Source organism: Falco cherrug, chromosome 5 (assembly GCF_023634085.1).
Source record: "Falco cherrug isolate bFalChe1 chromosome 5, bFalChe1.pri, whole genome shotgun sequence".
Classification (NCBI taxonomy): Eukaryota; Metazoa; Chordata; class Aves; order Falconiformes; family Falconidae; genus Falco; species Falco cherrug.
Genome location: NC_073701.1, coordinates 66,286,020 through 66,312,717, shown reverse-complemented (window position 1 = coordinate 66,312,717; position 26,698 = coordinate 66,286,020). Strand labels below are relative to the sequence as shown.

The following is a 26,698-nucleotide window of genomic DNA, read 5'->3' as shown; positions in this document are numbered from 1 at the left end:
ACTTTTTGTAAACCAGAACAACATAGATTTTTCTTTCGCAGCTTTTATTTCATTGTGGTAGACACCGGTTGGGGGAGAGCAGAGAGATTCCTTGTGAGGAAGAAAAAAATTATAGGAAATGAAAGAATAAAAAAAAAGCTAAAAGCCAACTGTAAAAAATAATGAGAAAAAAAGCACTATGGTATTTCTTGTGTCCCTTTTGAGATTTGTGTAATACTATTAGCCAATGCTGAGAATGATCTGCTTTGTAAGCCCACAGCAAAAATATCACCTGTTTGAACAACAGGGGATCTTTTTTCCATCAGTTTTTTATTTATTTATTCACTTCCAGTGGCTTTAATAGAAAGTCTTCCTGTGCTCACCCGGATTTTATTTTATTTTTAAAATTATTTTAGGTACAACTGCACAAAGCAAGCTCAATCACCTGGTAGGCCTGTGCAGGCTCTCACAGCCCTAGTTAAGATGTGATTAGTTTCTAAGGAGAGTTTGACTAACACCATATGCCATCAGATTACTGTGCAGTTTGGAAGAAATCCCAAGGCTATACCCTCCTTTTCTTGACTGTTTCATATGCTTCTGCAAAGTAGCGGCAGAGTATTAGAGTATTATCTTCTTTTTTTTTTTTTAACTACTAGGAAGAATTGATCTCCATAATCCAAGTTTTCCAGACTGACTGAAATGTCACAGAAAAAAAACTCAAACCCAAACCCAACCTTTTCAGGTGGCTTCTGTGTGTTTGTGTTCAGAAGCTTTTGCATTTAGAAGGCTAACAAAAGCTACTTTCTATATGACTTTGCAGGAAACTCATTTAAAATGCTTCCTGCTCAGATAGATCATCCAAGTGATAAGGCATGACTAGGGGAAGGAAGAGAGGAAAAAAAAACCAACTCAAAATCAAAGAAACCGTATCATGTCTAAAATGTACAAATCCTCTTTTGCCCCCCAATCAGATATTCACTTAGGTGGAATCGACTGTATCTTTTGTACACAACCAACAAATAGAGAAAAAAAAAAAACAGGCACGTGAAACAGTGAGGTGTGTAGATGTATTACCAACACAGAATGACCACCAACAATACAACACACAAAGTAGAGAGACGAGTATTAGGAAAATGGTTTAATATTGGAGACAGAAGCAAAAAACTGCATCACACAATAACATACGTTACAAAAATAAGTCTGACTGTTTCAACTACACGGTTATGTTCACAATGAGGACAGAAGAATCAGAAAAAACTCTGATCTAAACAGCAAAAAAGCAAACCCCTAACGTTTTAACTAATACATTTATCCACGCAAAGTGACCGAGTACTCCTAATTCTAATTACCTTATTGTGTAACTGCACGATACAGAATAAAAAGTGAAACTTACCGCTTTTGTTAAGACAAAATTCTAAACACTAGATATAAGCAAAGGGAAAAAAAGAAATCAAGCCAAAGTTTTGAATTCTCTAAACAAAACCAACTCTCTTTCTACCGTCCAGAAATCAAACTTGAAAATCAGTCATGATCGAGGGGGCCCACGAGAGTAAGCCACAAAAATTTCCATTTGTTTTTTTAATCTCCAGTATAAAAAGTTCCACTGGTACAAAATGCGTAAGTACAATCAAGTTGTAGAAATAGGAAAGCCTGCTTTTTTTTTGCCTTTTTTTGTTCTTTTTTTTTTTTTTGGCTCAAATTCCATCAAACAACAAAATCCAAATGCATCAATAAAACAGAAACAATACTCAAATGGTCTTACAGTTTCCACTAGATTGCATTAACTTTGGCTTTTCTCAGACAATACTTAAAAACTAGTTTGTAATTCTAAACAAAATGATAGTATTATTAATCTACAAACAACAATTCTCACAGCACAAAAAAAACACAAATACATAGGTTCGGGTTTTTTTTGGTTTTTTTTTTTTTTTTTTTGTATGACATTATCCAAAAAGGTAATGAAACTACAGGATATTTTTTTTCCTTTTGTTAATTAGCACTTAAGATAATAAAAACAGAAACAGTAAAATGATTCCAGAGTAGCACAAGCCAAGGAACTGTAACCCCTATGGTGAAAGAAAGATGAACTTGTTACTCCTTTGAGGACTGCCATTTCATTGCAATTAGCTAATTTGTTTGAAAAAACAACTAGTCTAGTCTTTTGATTAGAATTTTGTAAAGCAATTTCCCTTGTTTTTCTTCCTCTCTTATTAGGCCCTTGCACCCTTGCAGCTTTTTCCTTTCAGTATTTTGAAAGAGAACTGGTAGATAATTTGTCTCCAAGGAGGTGTATGTTTGGATTTTTTGGTTTTTTACTTGATTTTCATTTTGGTTTTAATTTTTTTTTTCCTCAAGATAGACAGTTTTCTCAGCAATGACCCATCTCAGTTGCCTGGAAGTACAGAAACATTCCTCCTTTCCCACGGCTAAACCAAGGTCCTGTGTAGCGTAATTCGGGGCAGCCTGATGCCGAGTTACACTGCCTGAGGACCAAAGGCATCAGCACTCCCACTAACCAGACTGGTAAACCCGCAGGACACACTAGGGCATCTAAAAAAGCTTTGGAAATTTATACGGTGGGAACAATGAGAAAAATTAGTGAAACAGTCTAAACAATCCAAATGATGATCTCATATTATATATATAGATGCACATATATATAATATAACGTACGTGAGATGATACTTTGAATATGCAAAATTGCTGCAAGTAGTACAAAATAGCCCTCAAAGGGTGTAGGAAGGCCCCAGCAGTAGTAAAAACATGTGAGAAAAGTATAGATCATTTATTTATAAGTGCATGTGCTATAAGAAGGAAACTTTTTTGCATCACTAGAGGCTAGTCCTTTCCATCCCAGGGCTCTACATAAAGAAGCATTTAAGTTGGGGATGAGAGACAAGAGTGCACCAGCTGATGTTGTTCATATAGGGCTTTGTTTTTAATTTTAGGCGGCTTCGAATATAATCAGCTATAAATAGAAAGTGGAAGAAGGTATGGCACTTTATCATCAGTCGCAGGTACTGCTGCTCACACACATTGGATTGGCAATGAATTCTCTACACCGGTAGCAAAGAACCGAATTTGATTGTTGATCACTACTTGTGCGGTAGAAATGCAATCTAATCAGACTTACAAGGCAGTGAAAAGGGCTACCAGCATCTCTTTTCTGGTTCCTTACACAGAGCTTCCTCCAGCAAACACCCACATCAGTCACATATATATTCCCATGGACTACGTGTATGAGTAAAGTTACTCCTCTCTGTACAAGTGTCTGCAGGAGTAAGCCAATATATTGCCGTCACAAATAATGGCAGATAACACCAAACATTACAGTGTATGTAAACTTTATCCATAAAAAGTAGTTTAACTGCAGTGCACACTGAATTTTCACCCAGGAAGATCTAGTGCATCTGATTTAAGCAAAAGTTCATTTATTTAAATTACAAAAATATTTTTTTTTCTCCTCAAGGTTTTCAAATGGTGGATTTACCACTCCTGTCTGGGAGTGGCTCACACAATAGATAATTAAAGAATTGTTTTCTTTTTCTTTTGTTTTATTAATACTGAATAGCATATTCCAGCAGCATATTAAAAGCTCTTTAAGAAAGACAAAATCCCCAAAATCTAAAAATGAAAACCCACAAGTTAATTACGGTTTTAAATAATTTTAGTTATAGATACAGAAGAAATTTAGACAGCAGTAAAATATTTTTGTCCTTCAGATCTGCCCTGTGCATTGTTCTGATTTCAACCATGTATTAAATAAACCACAAAAAACTAAGTATATATATATTTATAGATATAGATATATATATAAAAATAAACAGCAAAATGGTGAATGTATAAAAGGTATTAACACTCAAGACAGCTCTGGGTGGAAAGGGTTAAAAGTTCAAAACTTTCTCACCTTAGAGGTTTCCATACAATATGAAGAAAATACATAGTGAGGTTTGCTTTCACAGCATTGATGTGTGCAGAGTGGTTAAAAAAGTGAAACATGGGCACTTATACAATGTTTTACAAAAAACATCAAAGAGAAATAACAAACAATAACAATTTCAGGCAACAAGACCACAGGATAGCAAGTTAACAAACTTTTTAACCTCTTTTTTCTTTAAATATTAGGGATTTATACAAAACACATAATAAAATACCCATGTTATCAAATTACTTCACACAAGAAACACACTGAAGCTCTAGGAAGAAAGTACCTTTGGAATTTGGCACTATAGTTTCACTGATTTTTTTTTTCTTTAAAAGAAAAACCGATCACATTTTGCTGAACACAAACACATCTAAATTGTTCACAATAAAAAAATGACATCAATGCGTCACAAGCCAACACAAACTTATTCTGGAATATTTTTTCATTTTTCACATGAAATTCTTTTTTTTTTTTTTAAGCAAACAACTTTTTTTTGTTTTTTTTTTGAATCTTGTTTTTGTTCTTGTTGTTCAAGTAAACCAATTTTAAACTCGTCTTTTATAAACATAGAACACTTAAGACCATAAGACTCATGATGAAACCACAACTTAATTCACAGAAGCACCAACGTAACACATTTTACAGTAACCTTTCTTCTGTACATTGAAACAGTATAAAATATAGGTAATTTCATGTGCATTAAACCATGGATTGTCTAACTGTGAGTCAGTTCAGCAAAAGGTGACACAAGTAGGTAGCATTTGCCCTAAAACAGGGTAAATATTTTCTTATACTAATCTACAAAAAGTGGTTCTATATATATACTTTAATGAGAAAGTGAGCCACCTAAAATGGCCTTATCAAAAAACTTTACACTGCCTGAAAAATGTAAAAACTATTACAGACCTCTAGAGACTTAAAATCAGACAGTTTTATTTCTCAAACTGTTTTGGAAGTAGTCTGTTAGAAACCAACATTCTGTGCCTCTGGACACATATTGCTATTGTCACCAGTGACCAGGCAGAATGCCAATCCCTGTATAATACTTTCAAGTCTGTTTTTTTTTTATTTTTTTTTTTACGAAATGAAAAAAAAAACCAAACCAACAACCAAAAAACAAAAAAACAAACCAAACCAAAAAACCCAAACAAAAAAACCCAAAGAAAAAAGAAAACTAAAAAAGGAAAGAAAGAAAAAACATTTTGCCACAGGTTGTTTTTAAATCCTATCATTAATTTATCTAATAATAAATTTCAGTCTTGCATGAATGCAGCAATGTTTTTTCACATTGACTTCCCAGAATTCATAGCTAGATGAGGTCACATGCAAATTTCAAAGGTCAAACTAGATCAAAGGTCAGTAGGAGAACCAAATATGATGTGAGGTCAGAAAGACATCAGAAACAATGACGGGACGATGAAACTTTTTTTTTTTTTTTTTGAGACGCCACAGGGACATGCTAGGCAAACGATGGGCTAACGGGCATGGAGATGTCTAGGGAAAAAACAAGGAAGAGGAAAAAAAGTTACACAGAATCTATGCAGCACAAACAAAATCACTTTTATGGGTGCAGGAGAAAACTAATGCAAATCTTTTATCAGTAGAGTCTATGAGCCATTCACATAATTTGCATTAACTTACAATACTTGTCAACAAGAGCACAATGGAACCCCAAAAGGATCCATCTGAAAGAAGTCAGAGAGAATGGATTCCTCTTTGGGGAGGAAAGAGAGGAAAGAACCAGTTTCTACAAATGTAACAGAAAGGGATGGGGGGCGGGGAAGGAGGAAGGCCAGACAACTGAACTTTAAACTAGGTAATGGAAACTACGAACAAAATAACCAGACAAATACAAACAAGAGGATAAAAGCATGAACTGTAAAGGGTGTAGGGTTCGACAGTGAAAAAGTGCCCATTCTTGGCACAATTACTCTAGAGACTACTTCAAAGGATCTAGCTAGCATAGAGAGCTGCTCTTTAGGTATCCAATAAGTTAACAATAGGCAATAAATAAATTCCATTATTTCTGAGGCAGTAAAAATTTTGTATAAAAATAGAAATGCTTTTTACAAATAAAATTTACAGGCCTGTGGCTTTCTTTTTTTATTATTATTAAATTTATCTCTCAAGAAACATCAAGTATTGTCACTCATTTTATTTTTTTTATTTTAAACCCTGTAGCTTTAGAAACAGATCTCTAAATCTTTTTTACATTAATCCTTTCCAAAAAAACAAGAACTTAAAAAAAAGTGAAATATAAAGACGACCAGTGTAAAATCAGACTAATATACAAGACGTTGATTTGAACCAAAAAAAAATCAAATCTATTAAAAATAAATTAAAAAAAAAAAGTTGATGTAGTGGAAAGACTTGTTTCAATTTTTGTTGCAAAATAAGTGCTTCAACTGGCATGAGGCCATTTTGTTTAACCTATAAACTGCTGGTGCCACCCTGGTAAAATACAATCCATCCATAGAAAACAACTTTTATTGTGTGCTAATGGCACCAGGGTTCACAGAGTTAAATTGCACATTGTGTGTGTGTGTGTGTTGCTTTGAATTTCAAGATGTTTATTTTTGTTTCAAAAAGGAGATAAATTATGCTGCAAAACAAAATACAGTAACACAACTCAGTAATTACTTGGCAAGGAACTGGGAGCCAAGTGTAATAAGGACAAGTGGGGAAATGGAAGTGGTAACTGTAAAAATAACTGTCTCTTGGTGAAGGTTGGCTCTATGTTCTTTCTTAACCCCCCTGCAGAGGACAGGATTGCTCATGGGACTTACCCTAAGAAAGCTAAAATAAGAGCAGTAAGCATCTGGGGTTAAGATCAGTAAGGTTTGCTGTCATTTTTGGAGCGTTTCAGCTGAACCTTCAAGCGTTTCATGCCAATCTGAAAGCCGTTCATAGCCTGGATAGCAGCTTGTGCAGAGACTGGATTGTCATAGCTAACAAAACCTACGAGACACAGAATGGAGGTGGGAGAGAAAGCGAACTATAGGTTAGAACAAATGTCAGAAGGCGTTTTGTTAGGATTCTATTATTACTATTTGACACATTTACCTCACCTTCAATTAGTTCTTTGATCACACTTCGTATCCCATTTCCTCTCCCATTTCCTTTACCTTCCCCTTTACCTCCATAACATTTCTTTACTAGCTCAGATGCAGTTGGCCACTTTTGGTGCAATGCAGTTTTCAATCTGTTATTTATCTACCTACCTTAGAGACTGAAGATATTTACTACCGCGACACTTTGCAGTGTAATATCTATATACCTCCCAGCCTATTAGGAAGTACTATTAGGCCAGTCTGCAGGTGTGAAGCTGAAACAGAAAGCTTGGTTACGTGAAAACAAAACCCTTGCACACATGAGTGTGAGCCCATGTGCATTGGTTCTGTGCGCTAGGAAACACTCACCTCCTCGGGCTTAGCTTAGGACACTTGCAACATTAATATTTTCTATTCTTCCAGTTCAAGATCTCAAGGTACATTAAATGTTAATTAATTCAGCCTCTTGGTCCCCAAAGGGGTATGCAGGCATCTAAACTAAGCAGTATCATAAAGACAACGGCAGGGCCTGACGAGAACTCCAGGTCTCCTCGGCTGCGAGCACTAACTAGGGGAATAATGCTTGCTTGGGTAATTCAGAATGGCTGGCCTGGCTCAGCTTTCTTTTCCCCTGGAGACTAAAAATGCTCTGTTCATAATGGACTCAAATCTCCCTGATTCTGGAAGCTCAAAATTCATTTTCATATCTGGGCCTCCCACTTGTAATTGCAATGCTCGCCTAACTGCTGCTCTGCCTCAGCTCTGGCTAATTACTACTGTACTCAGCCTGCTATTATGCATCTGCTTTGAAATGCTCCCTCTTCTTTCTACTTGAATTTGCCTTAACACATATCCCTTCACTCTGTTAAAGCATGGATCCCACACACTTTGTTTTCAGTTCTAACACACAGGCTTCTCAGTGCCTCTCTTCTACCAGCTTTCTTCATTTGGGCTTAGCGCCTGCATACTTCTCTGATTCATAACCTGTTTCTACCATCATTTTAGCCTATTCTTTTATGACTCTTGCTTATGTTGCACTGCTGCCCTCTCCCACCTTCATTATCAGAAGGATATATTTTCCTCATTGTAAAGAAAAAAAACTCTTATCCATTCATCTGGTGCTTGTCCATCTGCTCTCCTTCACAGACCATCCCTATGGTTTCACCTTAAATCATCTTCACCAAACTATTAACTCAAGACTTTTCTTTGACAATTCAGGCTAAGTTCTGTTCCTTCCACTCAAAACCACCTCTCATGTAAATCTCTGCAGACCTTCCCCTGGCCAAAGCCAATATGCTCTATTCATGTTGTTCTACGGTTGACTATTTGTTACCTCCTCAAGGGAAATAAATGTTCCTCTATACCTTCCTTGGTTTTAGTAACTTGTCACTTCCTCGCTTTCTCCACTAGATCATTTCCTCTTACTGTTACTGCCATATCCTGAGAAGCTTCACCACTCTCTTCCTTGCCCCTATTTTCTTCTAGGAGATCTCATCTGTTCACATGTCAGCACTGAACTCCTGTGCCTGCTTCTATCAGTTCACAGATCTCAGCCTTGATCTCTAGCATTGCCTCAGAGATAGAACACAGATCTACCATGAGTTGGGAGGCAGCTGGAGCACCTTCCAGGCAGGTGCTCCACAACTGAGATGTAGCTATTGTCAGTTACTTGGACAATTCAGCATTTTCCTCTACAGCTTTCCTGACCTTCACTTTGTTCTCTTAAGTGCATTCAGGACAGTCTTCTGCTATGAACTTCTCAACACCTTAGTTCCTTTTCTTCTGAGCTACTTTTATTCACCTGAAAATTAAGCAACTGATCTAAACTAGCCATTTAGATGGCATCTGTGAATGGTGAATAAAAAGAAGCAAGCACACCCACCATTCATGTCACCAGTTTAGACACCTCCACTGCTGACAGAAGAACAACTAGTTCAGGCTACCCTTACCTTCAAGGGGGATAAGACAAGTCACCTCATTCTATGTCTTTTTATTAGCTTCCTTGACTCAGCCACAAATTCAAACGTACAACCCCTGTGCTGCATCGATGGCACCAGCCATGTTCATTCAGTTGTTATTCAGATCCACAATTTGTCTCTTCATGCAGAATGCTATATCTACATTAGCCTGTCACGCTTTCATCTTCTCCCTTATCGAGAACCTTCATTCGTAAAGCTTACAGAGGAATCTGCCATTCTCTCCCTTTATTTATCTTTTTCTGATTGCACCCATTCATCAATTTTTGTCTGAATTTTAAACTGCAGGTTACATGAGGATGGGTCGGTGTTTCTTATCAATTTTCAAAGACCCTGTCATGACAATTCTGATTTTTGTTTTATATCTCTATGTATGTCTATAATCAAGAAAAATATTTTTAATCATTCAAGTAGCAATTTTGCTATGAGGCAGACTGCATTTCTGTGCTGATGTCATTGGGTCCCCCCTCCCCTGCTTCACTTCTACATCTCTCACTTCTGTTACTCTAAGGTTTATGAAAGGCAAGAGGTAAGCTTGAAAAGTGAAACCCTTTGTCTGCTGAACCAACGAGAGCTCATGAGAACTCACTGAAGAGCACTTTCAGGCATGAACAGACTGTCCTGTCATTCTCATCACCATTTAATCTTTTGAGCAATCATTTGAGGTGGACAAGAAAGCAAATAAAGCCAAAGTCCATTTTCTGCAAAGAGAAGTAGTTTTTCATTTTGAGAAGCAGTTACATAAAAGTTCATCACTCTATATCACTACGCTGCGACTCACACAGAATGCACCTTGCCTTCCCAATCCTGCCAGTGGACAGCCTTGGTCAATCTTTTCACCTTTTTGGTGTTCAACCTGTCCTCATCTGTAAGTTGACTTCCTCCTCCTTTGGGCCGGAGATTGGAAACTACAGAGTAGAAAGTACCAAGCATGTGCAAAACACAGATACTATTACTACTACTACAAGGGGGAAAAAGACCAAACCAACCAAACAAAAAACCCAAACTGTACCAAGAACAATGACCATTAATGATACAGGAGAGAAATGGGTTCTTCAGATGTATTATTGTGCTAGTTTTTGGATGGTAGGACAGAGAAAAAAATAAAGCTTTTAAAACCACAAATATGAGACCAAAAGAACAAATAGATGATTCTTGCTAATAAAGCTGAGGAGGTACACATAAAGTATGCTAGTATGTTAAACTAGCAGGGTTAATTCTGGCTTTGCCTATGACTAGCAGCATCACCAAGTAGTCACCTACTGAATCAGAAAATCTCAACTTCCCCTGCCACTGCAGTTCTTTTTGTTTTTAAAGCAGAACTCTCTCACTGCTGGCAGAATATCTGGGGAGGAAGAATGAGAAATTGAAATGTTAGTGACAGCTGACTAATGCCAAAAAGACAGAGGACTCCTTCATCCGTTGGGTGTTGACCCCTCCATTTTCCCTCTAATAAGATAACCTCGGTACATTGCTCGAAGTTAGGTAATTGTGTCCCACAAATCCAGACAGATGTGTCACCAGGTGAGAAAAGAGTAAAAGGAAACCCACAAAAAGCAAGTGTGGGAAGCGCGCTGATGAATTGAGCCGCCTGCCCAAACTAATCTACATTCTTTCAGCAGTCACCATAATTGCTGCATTTCGATTAATGCAGCTTGATTTGACATTTCATCAAGATTCTGGAGACCTCAACAAAGATTCTGTCACCCCAACATACTAACTGAACTGGCTCCAGATCAATAGGGAGCTATTCAAACTGGCAACAGCCTCAGGGACTGTTTTAACTCATTGCAGAAACAAGCTGGACTATATTAGTCTAGATATGAACAATTTTTTGTCAAGCTTAAAGAGGTCAATGCTTCAAAAATGAACTGAAAGACTACGCAAGAATGCAGCAAGAACGTCACACCCTTTCTCTGAAGCAAATTAACTTTCTGGGTGCCCAAAGGGTTCACCTTCAGGTGAAAAATACTCAGATTGTGGCAAGGCTTGGATTCCAGTGCAGTAGGTGTTTCTGAGTAACTTGATGAATGCTCCTCGTCTTTGGGTACTGTCTAGATAAATTCAAGCCCTTTCAAGATGGACTGAAGCCCAACAGTTGTGGGGCCCGTGAATGGCCCTAGCATAGAGAAATCCTTAGACACATGTTAACAAACCCTAGATTTTTTTAAAAAGTAATTCTATGCAAGCTAAGAAACATTTATAATAGTTAATGGGGACACCAGAATTAAGGGATGGTTCTGGGCAAAGAGCAACACTTTGGTTCAAAGGAGTTTTGGAAACCAGGGGGTTGTTAGTTACTCTTTTGTCATACGTATAGCTGTGTTCCTTTACTCTGGGAAAGAACCGTCACTTTTAAGGAAGCTCCAATATTTTAGGTCAAAACTTATAAACCTTATCTTTAAGAGATTCTTTCCTCCCCCTAGACCCCTCTTATGTCTTGCATAAGACAACAATTATTAGACCAATGCACTAAACAAATTGCCCCTCACATTTGGCACTCCACTTCAGCAAAGCACTGACCTGGCACATCTACACTATCCCAAAGACATCAGCCCACTTAAACAACCGGAGAACTTGTTTTATATCAACATATCATCGTCTTCTCTGCTGTGATCTAATGTTCTGGCAGCTTAGTGTTCTCTGGGAAACTTGACACTGATCTTGTGAGGCTTCCTTCATCCCTGTGCTAAGGTAAGGGGAGATGCTACCTTCCGTAATGCACCAGAGTCTGCCCGCCACAGCTGAAGCTGCAGATCTAGGCATCAACTGTCTGCAAAGCGATCTGAACTACATGTACAGAACATTCAATCACTAATTGCAAAATCTTGTGCTTAATTCAGAAGAAAGAACTTCCTGAAATGTAGAAGTAATGGGTTAAACATAGAGCATTTTTAAGTGGCTTAGCTATACAATAGAGAATAATTAGGTATCCATAATAAGGCAGTTTAATAGTATACTAAACGACATTCCCCCACATAGGGTGTAATTAGTTTCATGCACTTGACACATTCATGCGAGATGTCAGACTGGAAGATTATTACTGTTTTTTCATATCCAATTTTTAGTTAGAAGTAGTTTGTCTGTGCATCTTCCTGCTCATTTGAGGATTAACAGTCCATTATTTTTGGAATGAATTTCCAGTATGACATTTCTCACATTGCTGTTAATTTTCTTTCCTGGCCCCTTTTCAGTACAGTGCATGTGGGTTTTACTATTTGATTTATTAAATTTGACATACCAAAGCACTTGCTCAGATTGGTCTGTTTGTCAATGAAGACTTTAGCAGAGATAACATTTCCAAAAGGCATGAACATCTGCAGAATGTCCTGGTCTCCAAACTCCTGGGGGAGATGGTAAATAAAGAGGTTTGCCCCTTCCGGACCTTTAGGGGGAGGAAAAAAAAAAACAAAACCAAATATGAAAACAGCTATTAAAAGTGCTGTATTTAATCTATTTTTCCATAATACTTACTGATGGTGATGGCCAGAAAACATTTCACTTTCCAACTTTGAAGTAACAAAAGCAAATGGATCATCAAAGGAACAGAGCTGAAATGCAGCTCTTTAGAGCATCCTATCTTGAAAAGTGTTTACCTGATAACTCTGCTACAGAAGTTAAACTGCTGCCTCTTCAATTTATACGAGTGCCTTTCAGTATAATTAGGGTTAGGAAAACAGGTACACAATGTATTGCTCTCTCACAATACCTCAAGCACTGCACAAGGAGTCCTCTGCTGCCTCAAACACTTCCATGGGTTTGTCGGTTTAATTCCAATTGCAGGAATTTATGGAATTGCAATAAGCCAAGCTCAGACTTGAGTATCACAGATTTGAACTTAAAGGGCAGGAAATTGGTGGAAGTGGGAATAAAAAGGGTAAGACAAAGCAAACCTTGTGACTTGGAAATCAGTGAAGTTGGAGAAAAAGATACTCAGAATTAAATTTGTACTGAATCATGTCAAAATGACAGCTTTTTTTTTTTTTTTCCTTAAATAAAAATTCCACACGGAAAGATGTCTCCTAGAAGAAACTCTGTAAAGTACGTCTTTTTAAAAAGTTCAAAATAAAGTAGCTGGGTTGAAATTAAAGTGGTTTTAGACAAAGTTGAGTTTGCAAAGAAAGGTGCAAACTCGAAAGTGCTTTGAGTATTTTTCTTACAGCCAAAAAGTGAGATGCACATTATTAGTGCTGTTGGTTTGAACAATCATCCTAGCACTAATAGGTTATTTTTTTTCCCTAGCTCAATTTCTCCTTTACAATAGCATACTGGAGATGAGCAATGGATGCCTGGAAGAACATGATGAATGATGGAGCCAGACATGTGGCCTTCCCATGCAAACACCAGGAGTGGAAGTGGTACAGCAAGGGAACAAACATTGCCGGTAAAAAAAAAACATCTACAGTAACCTGTTTAAGTATTCCCTTGCTTTTAATGGAACCTAAGTGTGCCTCAGATGTGATGTCCTTGGTTTTCTGGAGAGGAAGAGGAAAGCACGCATCAGATTTGTGGAATACTGTCTGCAACAGTCACAGCAGCTCACCTCTCCCATACCAAAGAACCAGGCTGGCTGCTCTCTCTCAGCCTGAAGAAAAAGGTTGCAATGTTTGTCCAAAAGAAGGGGATAAATGGATTGGGGGAGGGGAGGAAGTTTTTAAAAAGAAAAACTTTTTGGATGTGAAAACAAATAAAGGAAACAAATTGCCACCCAGAACTTACTTCTTCCCGCAAGGAAACTGTCTTTCCCAGAAAGCAGTATTTCTTAAAACAGTAAGAAAAAACTTATTAAACAGTATTTTAGAGAAGAGGCATGAGGCAGTTCACTGTGTTTCAGCATTTAATATCTATATAGCATTTTTCTCTAGTACTTGTTTATCTTCAACCACTCCAGACTCTTCACCATTCCCTCAGAAGTTATGTGAAGAGACAAAACATTGTTGTCAGTATTCAGTGATGGGATTTTCTCACTTTAACTTAACCCCTTACTAACAGATACGAGACATATAACTAAAAGGCCTATTTTATAAGGGACGCTGCCAATTCATAATAATAAAAAGCAAGCCTACACTTGGTATGAATGTTCATAAACACAAACAAATTGAAATAGTTGGAAAAAAATCAATGTGTCCTCCACTCTGTGACACCAAACAAACAATTTCTTTCTGGTGTGAAATAATCAATTGTCACTGACCAAAGGGAGTGAGCTGAAAGATAAATGCAGAGAACACAAAAACATAAGGGAAAAAAAAGTTTATTAAAAAATCCTTTCACTTTAAATAATCCAAGCTGTTAGCAGTAAATGAAGAATTCAGAGAAAATATACATTTTAACTCCAGTGTCCCTATACAATAGCCAGCTGGGGGAATGCCAAGTTTGTCTTCCTAGGAAACGCATCCCATAACAGTACAAGATACTATTTTACAAGGGGATAAAAAAATTTCTCTTGAGGATATTATACTAGGTTTCTTTCCAAAGCTTAGCTCTGGCAAGAACAGCAATGACAACATAGATACAATCTTAGAAAGCATGCGATATTTTCCTGTCCTTCTAGAATCAGCTGGAAATTAGGATAAGAGAAAGCAACAAAACCAGAAACAAACCCCAAAATGCCTGGGAAGTGTGCAGAGGAACAGGAGAGGGGAAAAGGGTAACCTCATTTTCCTAAACATCTTGTAATTAGTATTCATTTATTCTTAGCAGTAACTTCCTGAGGTTTATTCGCTGTCGGTGTGGGGAGAGGGGGTAATCATTCACTTAGTTGCTTCCCCGCAAGACCTACAATTAAGCAAAGAACCACTCAAAGTGAAAACGGATCTTGTCATTAACTCAAAACCTCAAACCTAATCAGATTAACTCCATTATCACAAAAACGGAAAGCAGAAGAGAAAACGGCAGCCATAAAGGGGTGATTTTTGTTACCAGTGCCTTTTTATGCGGTCATTGCTAAATGCTTTTATATAAGAAGGGTTGGTCAGTAGAGTGTAACTTGTAGGACAGATGGTTAAAGAAGGATCTGCATTAGAGGTCAAAGAGGGTAACAATACTGATGAGGAGAAAACTTGGGGGGGTGGGGTGGGGCGGGGCGGGGGTTGCGGGGAATAATCAAAAATTAGGCTACTGGAGGTCCTTCATTAAGCCTCCAGGAAGAAACGAACCCACGCCATCACTTTTGCTTGGCCGAACGCAGGTTGCTTGGCCACAGTGCTTGCTCCAGCGGCAGCAGGTGCTTACCTTCCTTCTGGCTGCCCGCAGCGCTTTGCTGCTGCAACAAGCTCTGGCTGTACAGGGTGGGCAGCGCGGCGGCAGCGTACTGCTGGATCCCTGAGTAGGCCTGGGTGAGTGCGTCCATCGTACCGGCCGTACCATTCGTCAAGCCTGTTGCGCCGAGTCCTCCGTTCAGGGCCGCCATACCTGAGAGCATTTGAGCAACTTTACAAAAAACCCAACAATAGAGAAAAGAAATTGCACTTGTTCATTAGTGCTTTCCGAAAGTCGTTGGTATTATATGACACTGACAATGACAGCAGTGCATGCAGCTTGGCACTTCACCAAATGGGACTGAAAACAAAGAAAACACGACTCTGGCGTCAGGATCACTGTTAGCACAACGGTGGCACAGTCAAACGGACTTGCATGCAGCCTGCTACTGGCAAGTACTACAGCTCGATGCTCCTGCCAGCCTCTCTGCCCACCCTCCTCAACACCTCTGCTCCTGCTGAGGGTATCTGAAGCTGGGAGAGTGGGACGTGTTTGACCTGTGTCCTTGCAAGCTGGCCACTGGGAAAAAACCGTCTGCGAGGAAGGCTGCTCCTTCTGACGAGCACCTTCAGCCACAGGCCATGACCACACCGTATCAGAAGCATTACGCTTAGACAGTTAGCAGAGAATCCTGATTAACAGCATTTAGAAATAACCCTCTGTATAATTATGGAATTCGTCCCTTAGGTTTGTGGGAGGAAGATGGGCTGCGATGCTCTACGCTTCCACCCTCCTTCTCCAGTTACTCCAGAAGAGATGAACAGCAGCACACCTAGAGTGACTAAAAATGCTTCCCTCAGAATAGGTATCTTTCACGGAGAAACAAAAGCATCTGGTTCTAGCAATGCCTCTCTTCTCACTGGAAGCAGAGTCACTTCTTTTTTTTTCTTTACAGTGATTCTACATCCTGATAAATAACAGATTAATTTAACTGGGATGACTGCCAAAGAGGAAATTTCAGACTGGATTGCTAGCTGTGTGGAAAATGGCATCCCTCATCCATGCAAATAGTGTGATCTGCAAAAAAAGTGTTACCACTCTGACTCGATGGCAGACAAAATCCTGGGCTACAGCCTCTCCCTGTTGGCTTCTATTCCTCATCACGCCTCCTGAATAAGCCATGTTGAAGTTAGCAGTGTTAACACTTCCCCCCCCCCCCCCACCCCCCCGAAATTCTAGAAAAAGTGAATTTTCTCTTAGAGCTACAGCCTCTTTGGCAGTTGAAGGGGTGGCAGAGTTCCAAGCCCTGCTCATCACCCACACCTCTGACTTGTGTCAACTAGAGCAGTAAGTGCTCAACAGGACTGAAAGTTGGGCCAGGGAGTTTTCTGCACAACTAGCTGCTCTGTGCTCCCCAGCTTTTAGGTGAACAGCTCACAAACAATTTAGAAGGGCTTAATCAGGCCCCTTGAAGTACAGATCAGTCACGAGAAAACTGAGGCACCCAGAACCACCAGCGACCGTTTCTTAGACATTGACTGCTTGGTGTTTGGGTTGGCAAAATGATAGGTGAAGAGATGACTGGTAGAGCCATATTAAGACCAAAAAGCTAAGAACATTGAAGAGAAAGAGAGGGCTTAATTTCAGAGCAGTAATAAGGGTTGATATGTAAATTGGAGAAAAGTGAGGAAATTAAGCAGAGGACACTTTACAGAGAATTAACAATGAAATCTATTAGACCAGGAAACAATCTTCAAGGGAAGTGGCATAATCTTATCACATGAGTAATTTAGAGATAGAACGAATACTGCAAGGAATTATCCTGCATTGACAGAGGAGGATAAAGATGCTGACCCACTACTTTTCTTCCATCTCTTATGTAGATTCGAAAAGTGTATTCCTATGAGTCTTGGATAATCAGGACAATTGCTCAAGTGGCACCTTTCTGGCACCACCAGAGTCTGTGCCAATTAAGAGAATTGTACTGCATAAATTATACCTTTTGATATTACTATAATTTGTGTGACTGAACACTTGACAGAGATGTGATATTCTTAGCCTTTCCTTAATAAAATGTCTCGCACTTTGAAGATTTCTCTTTCCCCTTCACCCCACTTCAGAGCATCACTGTATCCTGATAGGAGAAACTGGCTGCCACTACTTTGAACAAAAACCTCTGCCAGAGCACAGGAGAGCAGATCTTTGATGTATAATAGTTCCAGCTATAGAACAAAAAGTTGCAAACCAACATAGCTTGTGGAGCATCTTATACCTAAAAGATAGGACATTTTGAATAATAGTAATAGTAATAAAGAGCAATAGCATAATAATAGCAACAGCAATAACGATAATAATAATAATTTGATCCTGAGCCTGACCATAACCTACTCTGATGTTTTTGTACTTAGGTTTGTGTCATTGCTTGCATGGGTGTATACACAGCTCTGGTTAAAGTAAAGGCTCCTGATGAAGCAGCTTCTACTTCTATTATAGGGTTGAAACAACTTGATAACAGAGGAAGCATTAGGATAACGTTATCTTTTGTGAGTCATCGGCCTGTTAGATAAACATGCTTTGTGCTGCAGTGGACAGCATCCTCCCCCTTGTTTCACCTAGACTCATTAAGCCCCTTCCCACCCAACAATTTCAGGTTAGCAAACAGCCAGGCAGCCCCAGCTGGCTGCATCGCTTCTGGGAAGGGCATGGCCACGGCTACCACAGCGCACGTGTCTAAAACACTTCCTTCCTGAGCAAAACAGATATACAGAAAGCTCTCAGAATGTTTTCTCTTCTCCTTTTTTACATTTTTATGAAATCTGCAAGGTCCAGCTGCAGTTACATATCTCTTCCATCTCTTTATTATCTCCACCAATGCACTTCAGTCTGATATTGAACTCTGGTCCCTTCTTCACTTCTGTTAAATAACCTTCTAGAGTCTCTCATCTATGGCCTTCTCCTTTTTTGAGCTACTCTACATAATACAGAAGTGACAATGCTTGGCAAGTCCAAAGGTCTCTCCAAGTGCTTTCCAAGCACCTTCAAATCTGTCACAAATAGTTTTATCTCTATTTTACAGATGTAAATACGGGGGCAGAAAGGGTAAGTGGCTGCCCTGGGTTCACACACAAATACTGTGTCGTAGCTGTTCGGTATCCTGGATCCATGGTTGTCTTTGTTAATTGCAAAGAATCTCTAATTCCTTCTTTATTCATTATTCCTCATTATTCACAATTCTGTTTGTTAGTTACATTATTTAAATTTAAGTGCCCAAAGGAGACAGTCTAATGTTTTGTCATTTAAGGTTTTGGATGCTTCAAGCACAACTGAGAGAAGACTGGGTGAATCCCCACATGTATGTACAACTGTTGCCACACCCTTGGAAATAGTTAAACCTACCATACTCTACTCTCTTTAATTTTTAAGGCCTCTAGACATCTTTCTACAATGCTTCTCTCTACAATGAGAGCACTACCACTCTCCACAGCCCAGCTTCTTTACTTTGGACCCAGCAAACAGATAGAGGACTCCTAGTGAGCTCAGCCTGGAAGGCACTGTCCCTGTGGTTCTCACATACAGAGCAGGACATGGCACCAGAAGAGTACCTCTTCCAACACCTCTGTGTAAATCAATGCCCAAGCCCAGTGCTACCCTCTCATTCATTTTTGGGTTAAGCTCCGCTTGACTTGCACTTTGGATCACTCTTGTTATATCCCCAATTAGAAGTATATCATTCAATTCCAGCTTCTCTGCACAGTTACTTCAGGAACCTCCATGACCAATTAATGTTTTTTACTGGAGTGCTTATGACCATGGCATAGTGGGAAACATTTGACTTATTGAACATGAGGCTTCCTGAAGGTTCCTAAAGAGGTCTGAGTGTGAATAACTGGATTAGACATGGTCACTAGAAAAAGCACTGGCTTGTAATTAAAATAGACAGGGGAGGTGGTTTTGAACAATGCTTCTCTATCATTAGCATCACAGGTACCTGAAATTGATAATCAATGTCACTCTTTTGAGAGAAACAGTACCACAACAATGTGTTGTGTTGTGTTGTGGGGAAGCAGTTTCCCGTCTTTAGATCTCTTTCATATGTATATACATAGACAGACATACCAACGTACATTTTGTGAGTGCTATACACATACAGATATTCCAGGCACACATGCCTTTGTCCATAAAAACATCCATGAAGAAGATTTGGGACTGAAGCCACTGTTGGTACAAGTCCACGGAAGTAAGGTAGCTTAAAACACACTGAAATTTGGTACTAGCTTGTAACTATGTCATTAATACTTCAAATGACACATGCAGGTAAATTTGCACACACATCACCTCAAAATACTTGCTGAGAAAACGTAAACTCTTTGCTTGTAGTCTAACAAGGTGTGTTAAAAGAAGTGCAACAGAATGGTTCCCACACAATGTCAAGAGCTCACAGATGATTCACTCTTGCTCAGTCTTGATGAAAGGGACATTATCTTGGAGTGCTCCAGTGTGCCTTGGTTCTTAGTACTTGTGGGAGGGAAGGAGCAGGATGCCATACTCTGCTTTTGATATTGTGACTTCTTATAAACCAAGTAAACCAGATCGTCTGTTTATCAGGAAAGGACATTTAATGATTTCTTACTTGTGACAGGGTAGCTCTCTTACTACGGGAGTTCATGAGAGGAGATAAATTAGCTCTTCATGCATGCCATTTCCAGTGGCTTGCTGTAATACTAATGTAATAATAAGACAGGAAACTAACATCTACTGGTTTGGAACATAATTTTTTTTTTAAGTTGCTCTTGAGTCATATTTACTATGAGGTTGTTTGTGTGAAATATGCATGTCCTTGCCAGAAGCAAGACCTGTTTTACACAAGACCCCATGCAACCACTCAACATTGCTACATGGACATCCATAAGCCCCCTTCCTTCCCAACTCCCAACAATGACAACCAGAGATCACAGAACAAAAAGATTGTGTGAGCAGCCAAGTAACAGTGACAAAAAGGACATCATGCAGAGCATCAGAGTGAGCAAGAGATACTGAGGAGGACATCCATTCCTGGGGGTACATTATGATAGGTCATGGACTGGCAATGACCAAATAAGATTCCTTGCATTGCAAAAGGAAATGCAAGGAGCAACAGCAGCTAAAAAAAAGGGAAGGGGAAATGCAGCTGGACAAATCTCTTCCATTGCAGGCAAAGGTGAAGTCATCATAGCAGAAAAAAATTAAAACAAAAAAAATAAAATCCTTCTTCTTCAGGAAAATCTTGACCAAGGCTAAGAACAAGAAAGAATGTTCTAACATCTACCGGCACCTAGTTAGCTGGAGATGCCAGGGTTTGTTTAAGATGTCATAGGATAGGTGTGCATGCTCTGGTATTACAGGTGACTAACTGCATCATTCTCTTACACTTGCCAATTAAAAGCCAAAGACTTGCCTTCATTTTTTAAGTATGTTGCTCTCAACTCAATTTGATAATTCCTACAGACATTTTAAAAGGACTGCCTCTGTGGCAAACATCTTTCTTATCACTACATTTCTGAGTGAGGTTTTGTACTTTGGGGCGATACACCTGTTGTCAGACTCCCTAAATGAACCAGGAACCTCTCCTATAACCTAGATAACCCAACTACCTCGCCGCATTTCTTTTACCTTCCATACACCCTGCAAGAAAAGGTGTCTTTGTGCAGGGACCCAAGGGACTTCACTTTGCAGAGCAAACTATGTGAAACTGAAAGACTCCAGAACTGCATAAATACCATGAATGCAACTAGATCAGCTTGACTCCCTTATTTTGTACATAGATTAAAAATAATCATATCATCGCTTTACAATTGATAGTTTTTGTGGCATTATTGGGGAAGGCTGTCCACCACAGCAATAAATACTCACTGTTTACGGTACCTGCTAGTGCATTAATATTATTCAGTCCAACAGTGGCTCCAGCCAATCCTTGGAGAGTACCCAGAGAAGTCAAAGAATTCATGGCCGCACCAGCTGTGGAATTAGCAGTTGATGCAGCCACTGAAATAAAAAAAAAAAAAAAAAAAAAAAAAACAAAAAAAAAAACAAGGCAAAATTAAGGCCATGTTTTGCTTATTTTAGCTGATCACAAACCAGCTTACAATAATGCTGAGTACAACAGGGCTACTGGCAAGAAAAGGAAGAAAAGAAAATGAGACCAATAGATCAACCTTGTTCAGGATATTAACGGTATGATTGCTCATGCAAATTGTTGATGAGTCTTGCACTGCAGAGACTGGATCACAACATTTAGCACTGTGCTATTTGCAATCATAATACAAAAACATTAAGTATGGGATCAGTCGCTTTCTCAAAAGTCTGTCAATCAACCTAGCATCCCAGGCTGCTCAGCTAACCAGGTTACTGATATATTGCTACATTTTAAATTCCATCATTTAAGAAAAAAATAGAATTACTCACAGTAATTTTGTCAGACAACAGCTTTCTGTTCTGAGCCCCAAGTGCTCTAAGAGAAATTTTAATTATTCTAAGTGAGACACTATGCCATTATGCCTCTGCTCCAGGACACTATGAACAACATTTAAAGACCTGAAGTTTACAAAAATAAGAATGACCGTCCAAATACAAAATGTAACTACTATCCATTTTATTGCAAGCATTTAGCCTGGCCTTTGTACGTAACTTGTCATGTACATGCACCCCATAAATGCTACTATACGCATCCCCAAAAGAGGGGTAGTAGAGGCTTAGGTGGGGAAAAGGTCCTTGCTGCTACAGTGCCAAAGGAATGATGAAGGTGGATCAGATGAATCCACCTAAACTACATGCTTAGGAAGAGAAAGAGACTCACTCTCTTGTCATAGGAAAGTAATAGAGCACCTTAGAAAGAGCTGTCATTTAGGATAGGGTGGATGAACTAGAAATGCATGTCTTTCTCATAGATGGGCTTTGAATAACCAGTGTAGATTAAAAACTTAATTTACAGGTAGGTAAAGTTATACCAGATGAATCACACTCATAAAAGCTGCAGAAGCAATTAGGTTTTTAGCTTGTCTCCTGAGCCCTACTTTAGTGCATCAATCATAAAGACTCTCTTCCTTTATAAAGTTACATTATCTTCCGAAAAGTGAACATTTAAAGCCAGGGTTTTGTTGATGATTTACTGGAGGCACATTATGTCAACACCACGCTTTTTTGCTCTTATTCATTACCTAGCTATGAAATGGTTAAGACACTTTTGTCTTGATGCTGTTTTGAGCTATTGAACACACCAGATTACTCAGTCAGCCCTCAAGAAAGTGAAGTCTCTACAGCTGGCAAGATCCAGTAAGGAAAGTAGGAGGAAACTTTTTCACTCCTGTGGGTAAAACTTCAAGCTCTAACCTACAAACAGCCCACCTTTTCCACCTTAAGACCCACAGAAGACAAGTCTTTGCACTCATGAGGCCTCAAAGTACAAAAGACTCTCCTTGTATGGGTGGGGGGAGATGTCCAGTCTCTGTGAGGCATTCATTGTCCCCACTTCCCTAGCATCTGAATTGTTAACTTGAATAGTTTTATACGTTGCAGACAGAAGCAGCTTTGATTATTCAAATTCTCTCCACAAAGCAATAAGAAGCCAATAAACGTCCTTGATTAAAAAAAAAAAAGGTAATCAAAAAACCAAAGTAAAACCCCATTTTTTTCAGATAATGTGGGCACCAACAGAGAAGAGAGGAAAAAATCTAAGTGAATGAATGTCAGTGAATTCCCTGTGACCAACACTGCTCCACGCCTCTGCTCATGTTCATTAGCCAATCATTCAAATGGAGTATATAAACCTCAGATCTGAAGGATCTGATTAGTTTTGACTGGGCTGAATTCCATCCATTTTCTTTTTCAGATGGTTATTACCTTTTTCTCTTGAGGAGAAACATATATTTAAGAAATGAGAGAAATGGGAGCTAGGAAACTGCCCGAAAATTACATTAAAGCTGGGGCAATAACTCCTGTGAAGGAGAGCCATACACTTATGGATTGTCAACACATCTGTTGGAGAAGGCTGAAAATTAAATTCTTCCCTCTTGCACAGCCCACAGAGTGTGTTGTGGTGGCTCTTATCATAGGCTCGCTGCTCAAACATGCTGCAGGGATGGCCAGCATCAGGGGCCAACATCTCTTTTCTTCTTTTATGCATATCAGGTTTCTCTGTTCCAGCAGACAAACACAGAGCAGGTGCCTCAGTGGTTCTCCCATTTGAAGTTGCAATGCAGATTATCTAGTTTGCCTAAATAATGACTTGACATATAATCAATGTAAAATACTAGTTGGAGCACTGAAGCACCTCAGAAATCTGTGTTTTGTTGTTGAGGTTATTTCTTCTGCTTAGCAGTGATCTGTCTCACAGATCCACTGGGACAATGCTTTTTCCTCTTTGGCTTATTATTTCTTTGAGGAAAAAGAAACTGAACAAATTGTGTGGTTTTCCATTATCTTATTGAACAAGGGGTGAAGAGAAATGAAGGGAGCTTCTTTTGTTAGGTCACTTGTGAAGGACAGATCCAGCACCTAGCTGCGTGAGGTTTCCTGAGAGACTCCACACTAGTTACCTCCTTCCCTTTGCCTGAGACCTGCATGTGTGAAACCAAGGCAGTGATGAGCTAAAATGCTATCATAAAAGCACCATAAAAGGTCCCAGATATTAAGAGAGGAGAAAATTTGTCACAAAATGCTGGATAAAACCAACAGATTAATCAATGGTATTCCCTGTTGTGTCATGTCCGTCGTGCCCCCCCCCCCCCTCCCCCCCCCAAATTTAAAGGGAGATGAAACCAAAGTTAAAGTCCTACAAAGACACGCATGGAAGCTTAGGCCAGCTGAAAGTTTTTACCTCATGTGCTCCCAGAATATGTTGAAATCCATCTAAAGCCAAGGACTAGGCTTCTCCTGTCCTTTGCCCTTTTATAGTTCCTTTCAACTGAAAAATTGTAACATATATTGAACCAAAGGGGGAAAAAGAAAAATCACATGCCTTGTGGTAACAGTAGATGACTGCACTGCTTCAGGGGAACCTGTCTAACTCTCTTGTGTCAGCAAAGCTCTTGGGCTCCACAATGGCTCAGAGTAATGACAAAGGAAGTATAATTCACTGTTGGAATAGCGTTCTTCTATATTTATGTCTTTTAGTTGTCCAGATGACAACAATAGATTGGATACCTACAGAATTTATAAATTGGTTTTTACCAGGTTCCCCTGCCACCACATAAATTAAAAGAAAATATTTCACAAATCCTTCCGTCCTCCACACCAGAACGTTGCTGCTCTGAATCAAATCCCTTCATAGTGCTGCTGAATAAACAGCGGGCATCTGTCTCCAAGTACTTAGACAGCTCAATGTATGGAGCTGTAGTGCCACTAGGCATTGCCCCCTCTGTGCTACTGGTGCAGCACCAGTGAGGAAAATCCAAACACACAAAAAACCCGCAAACAGCTTGGGCTTCTGGTGTCACTCTGTATGGCACACCCTGCATCCACAACATTTGGTGAATTATTTTTCCCTTTATACTGGGAATTTTATCTTTGCCCCCTTAAAACCTGCATATGTCAGGACTCAATATGCTTCTGGAGCGGTACGAAGTGAGTTAGCTAATACTGAAGCTAGGGGGAGCGATTCAGAGACTGAAGCTCCAGCCTGATGAACGCTGGCTGAATATATAATAGTTGGTGAAGAACAGAGATGCTTTTTACCAGCTGCACTGATCATTCCTTCACAATGTTAAGCCCTGGATAAACATCAGAACAAGATAGATAAGATTTTGCCTACTCAAAGGAACTTTTTCCACTCTAACATCAGTCATTGGAATAAGCTGACAGCTTTCTCAAAGAAGCTGTTGCTCAACCAGAGACTATTGCCAGGAGTTAACAGGGTTGAATCCTTTGACTGTTGTTGCAAGAGTTCAGACAAGATGTTCATCATGTTCACCACTGACCTTAAAAATCTATTAATAAGTGAAAACAATGTCACAGCACTGGATAAAGCGGTCAGTTTAGACTTGTAAGAGCGAGGAGTTGTCCAGTAACCCTGGACATAGAAAAATCTGCTCTCTTTCCTGCAGGTAGACTGCATGCTGGTCACCTGTTGCCTTCTCCATCCAGGCCACATACAGAGACTTTACAGAACACTTCAGCATCTCCAACCATGAAAGGTGAGAAGGTTAAAAAAGTTTATTTTAGACACCTTACTGTTTCTTCGTCACAACTCCTCTATTCCCACCTTTCTGTGTCAGCCTCACAACCTTCCTCCTCTTTCTTCCAAACTTAACTCCACTTTAATAAAGATCCAGAAAACTTAAATACAAATAATATTACTGAGAAGCTGTGAAATGGAGAAGGGTATGGCTGCAGCCTTTCCCCTTCACATCCCCAAATCAATCCCACCCCCAGCCATTTATCTTACTGTGCTTCCTCCACTTAACTGATGACATATTTGCTATTAGCTGCATTATGAACAAAGAGACTTGGTCTTCAGTTAATATATTCTTTCACAGAGCTCTCTTTGATACAGAGAACACATTTTCAGTTGAGGTTGCTCTACACAGTGTAGGTATTTGTGTTTAACTACTAATGTTGCATTCATAGAGATCTTTAAGGCTGGAAGGAGCTGGCATTTTCAACTGTTCTCAACACATTTATTTCTGCCTGCAAAAGGTTATAGCACCTTTTAGGTCAGAGATTTTTTTTAACAGAAATCTAAAATAGCAGTGAGCCATTTCCCTTTTAATTTGAATAACATTTCAATACAATACCTAAAAGCTATGCCAACCTAGAAAAACAACCAGTATTAGCAGAGAAACTTCTGGCCATTTTTTTTGGCTAGCTTATGTCCACAGAGTTATGGTGATTTACATCATCTGGATTTACATCATATGGAAAACTAGATTCAGGATAACAGCATCTAGTGAAGGCGATGTATAAATCTTTCTTTGGCTTTGCTATGCACACTGTGGACAGGATTAATTTCCCCACCTTTGGCAGCCTCACTGTTAGTTTAAGCTAGTCTAGTCAAAACTGTTCTTTTGAACTGCCTGTGAGGTTAAGAGATCTCCAACTCTGGTACCCTACCTTTAACTTTCTATCTTTGGATGGGCTGAACTGCCCTCTGGAAGTGCTCCTCTTCCCCCTGATTCAGATGGTGACCTCAAAGTAGATGGAGAGAACAAATGCATTGTGGGATGGATCCTGCCCTTCCTGTTGTGTTAACAAGCTGGTGATCAAAAAGTGAGTGATTTGCTCCTGCGTGCAGAACTGATGCCAAAGCATGCAAACTCAGGAGACTGACTCACATCTCAGGCTGAGAGAATTGCCTGATGCCAGGCAATTTTGAGCTAATCTGTAGAGGCAGATTCTATTTTGCAAAGCGCACCCTGTCAGAGAAAGGAGCTAGACAACAGGCACTTACGCAGTCACAGCATAGGTCATGCAAAGTAAGATGGCCTTGCACAAAAGCATGCAGGGTGCTATCAACGCGTTTCCCAGTTCTGCCTCAAACTTCTTGCGCTGTCCTGGATAAAGCACTTGCTATGTTTTTTTGCTGCAGGACGGGGCTAAAT

At 39.4% G+C, this 26,698-nt stretch overlaps 1 protein-coding gene across 12 annotated transcripts in view; it reads right to left on the bottom strand.

Annotated features, from left to right (window-relative positions):
• Positions 1-1,102: 1,102 nt before the first annotated feature.
• Positions 1,103-26,698, bottom strand: part of CELF2 (CUGBP Elav-like family member 2) — a 376,856-nt gene continuing 351,260 nt past the window's right edge. For 8 of the 12 annotated variants that reach the window (XM_055710556.1, XM_014283716.3, XM_055710557.1 and 5 more), the window contains 5 exons: positions 21,018-21,149; positions 15,162-15,341; positions 12,172-12,315; positions 6,691-6,862; positions 1,103-5,398 (listed from right to left, as the gene is read on the bottom strand). In XM_055710556.1, the coding sequence (XP_055566531.1) occupies positions 6,735-6,862; positions 12,172-12,315; positions 15,162-15,341; positions 21,018-21,149 (584 nt within the window). In that variant the 3' untranslated portion in view covers positions 1,103-5,398; positions 6,691-6,734. The remainder of the gene's footprint in view (positions 5,399-6,690; positions 6,863-12,171; positions 12,316-15,161; positions 15,342-21,017; positions 21,150-26,698) is intronic. The other 4 variants (XM_014283718.3, XM_014283717.3, XM_055710558.1 and 1 more) reach the window with 2 other exon arrangements.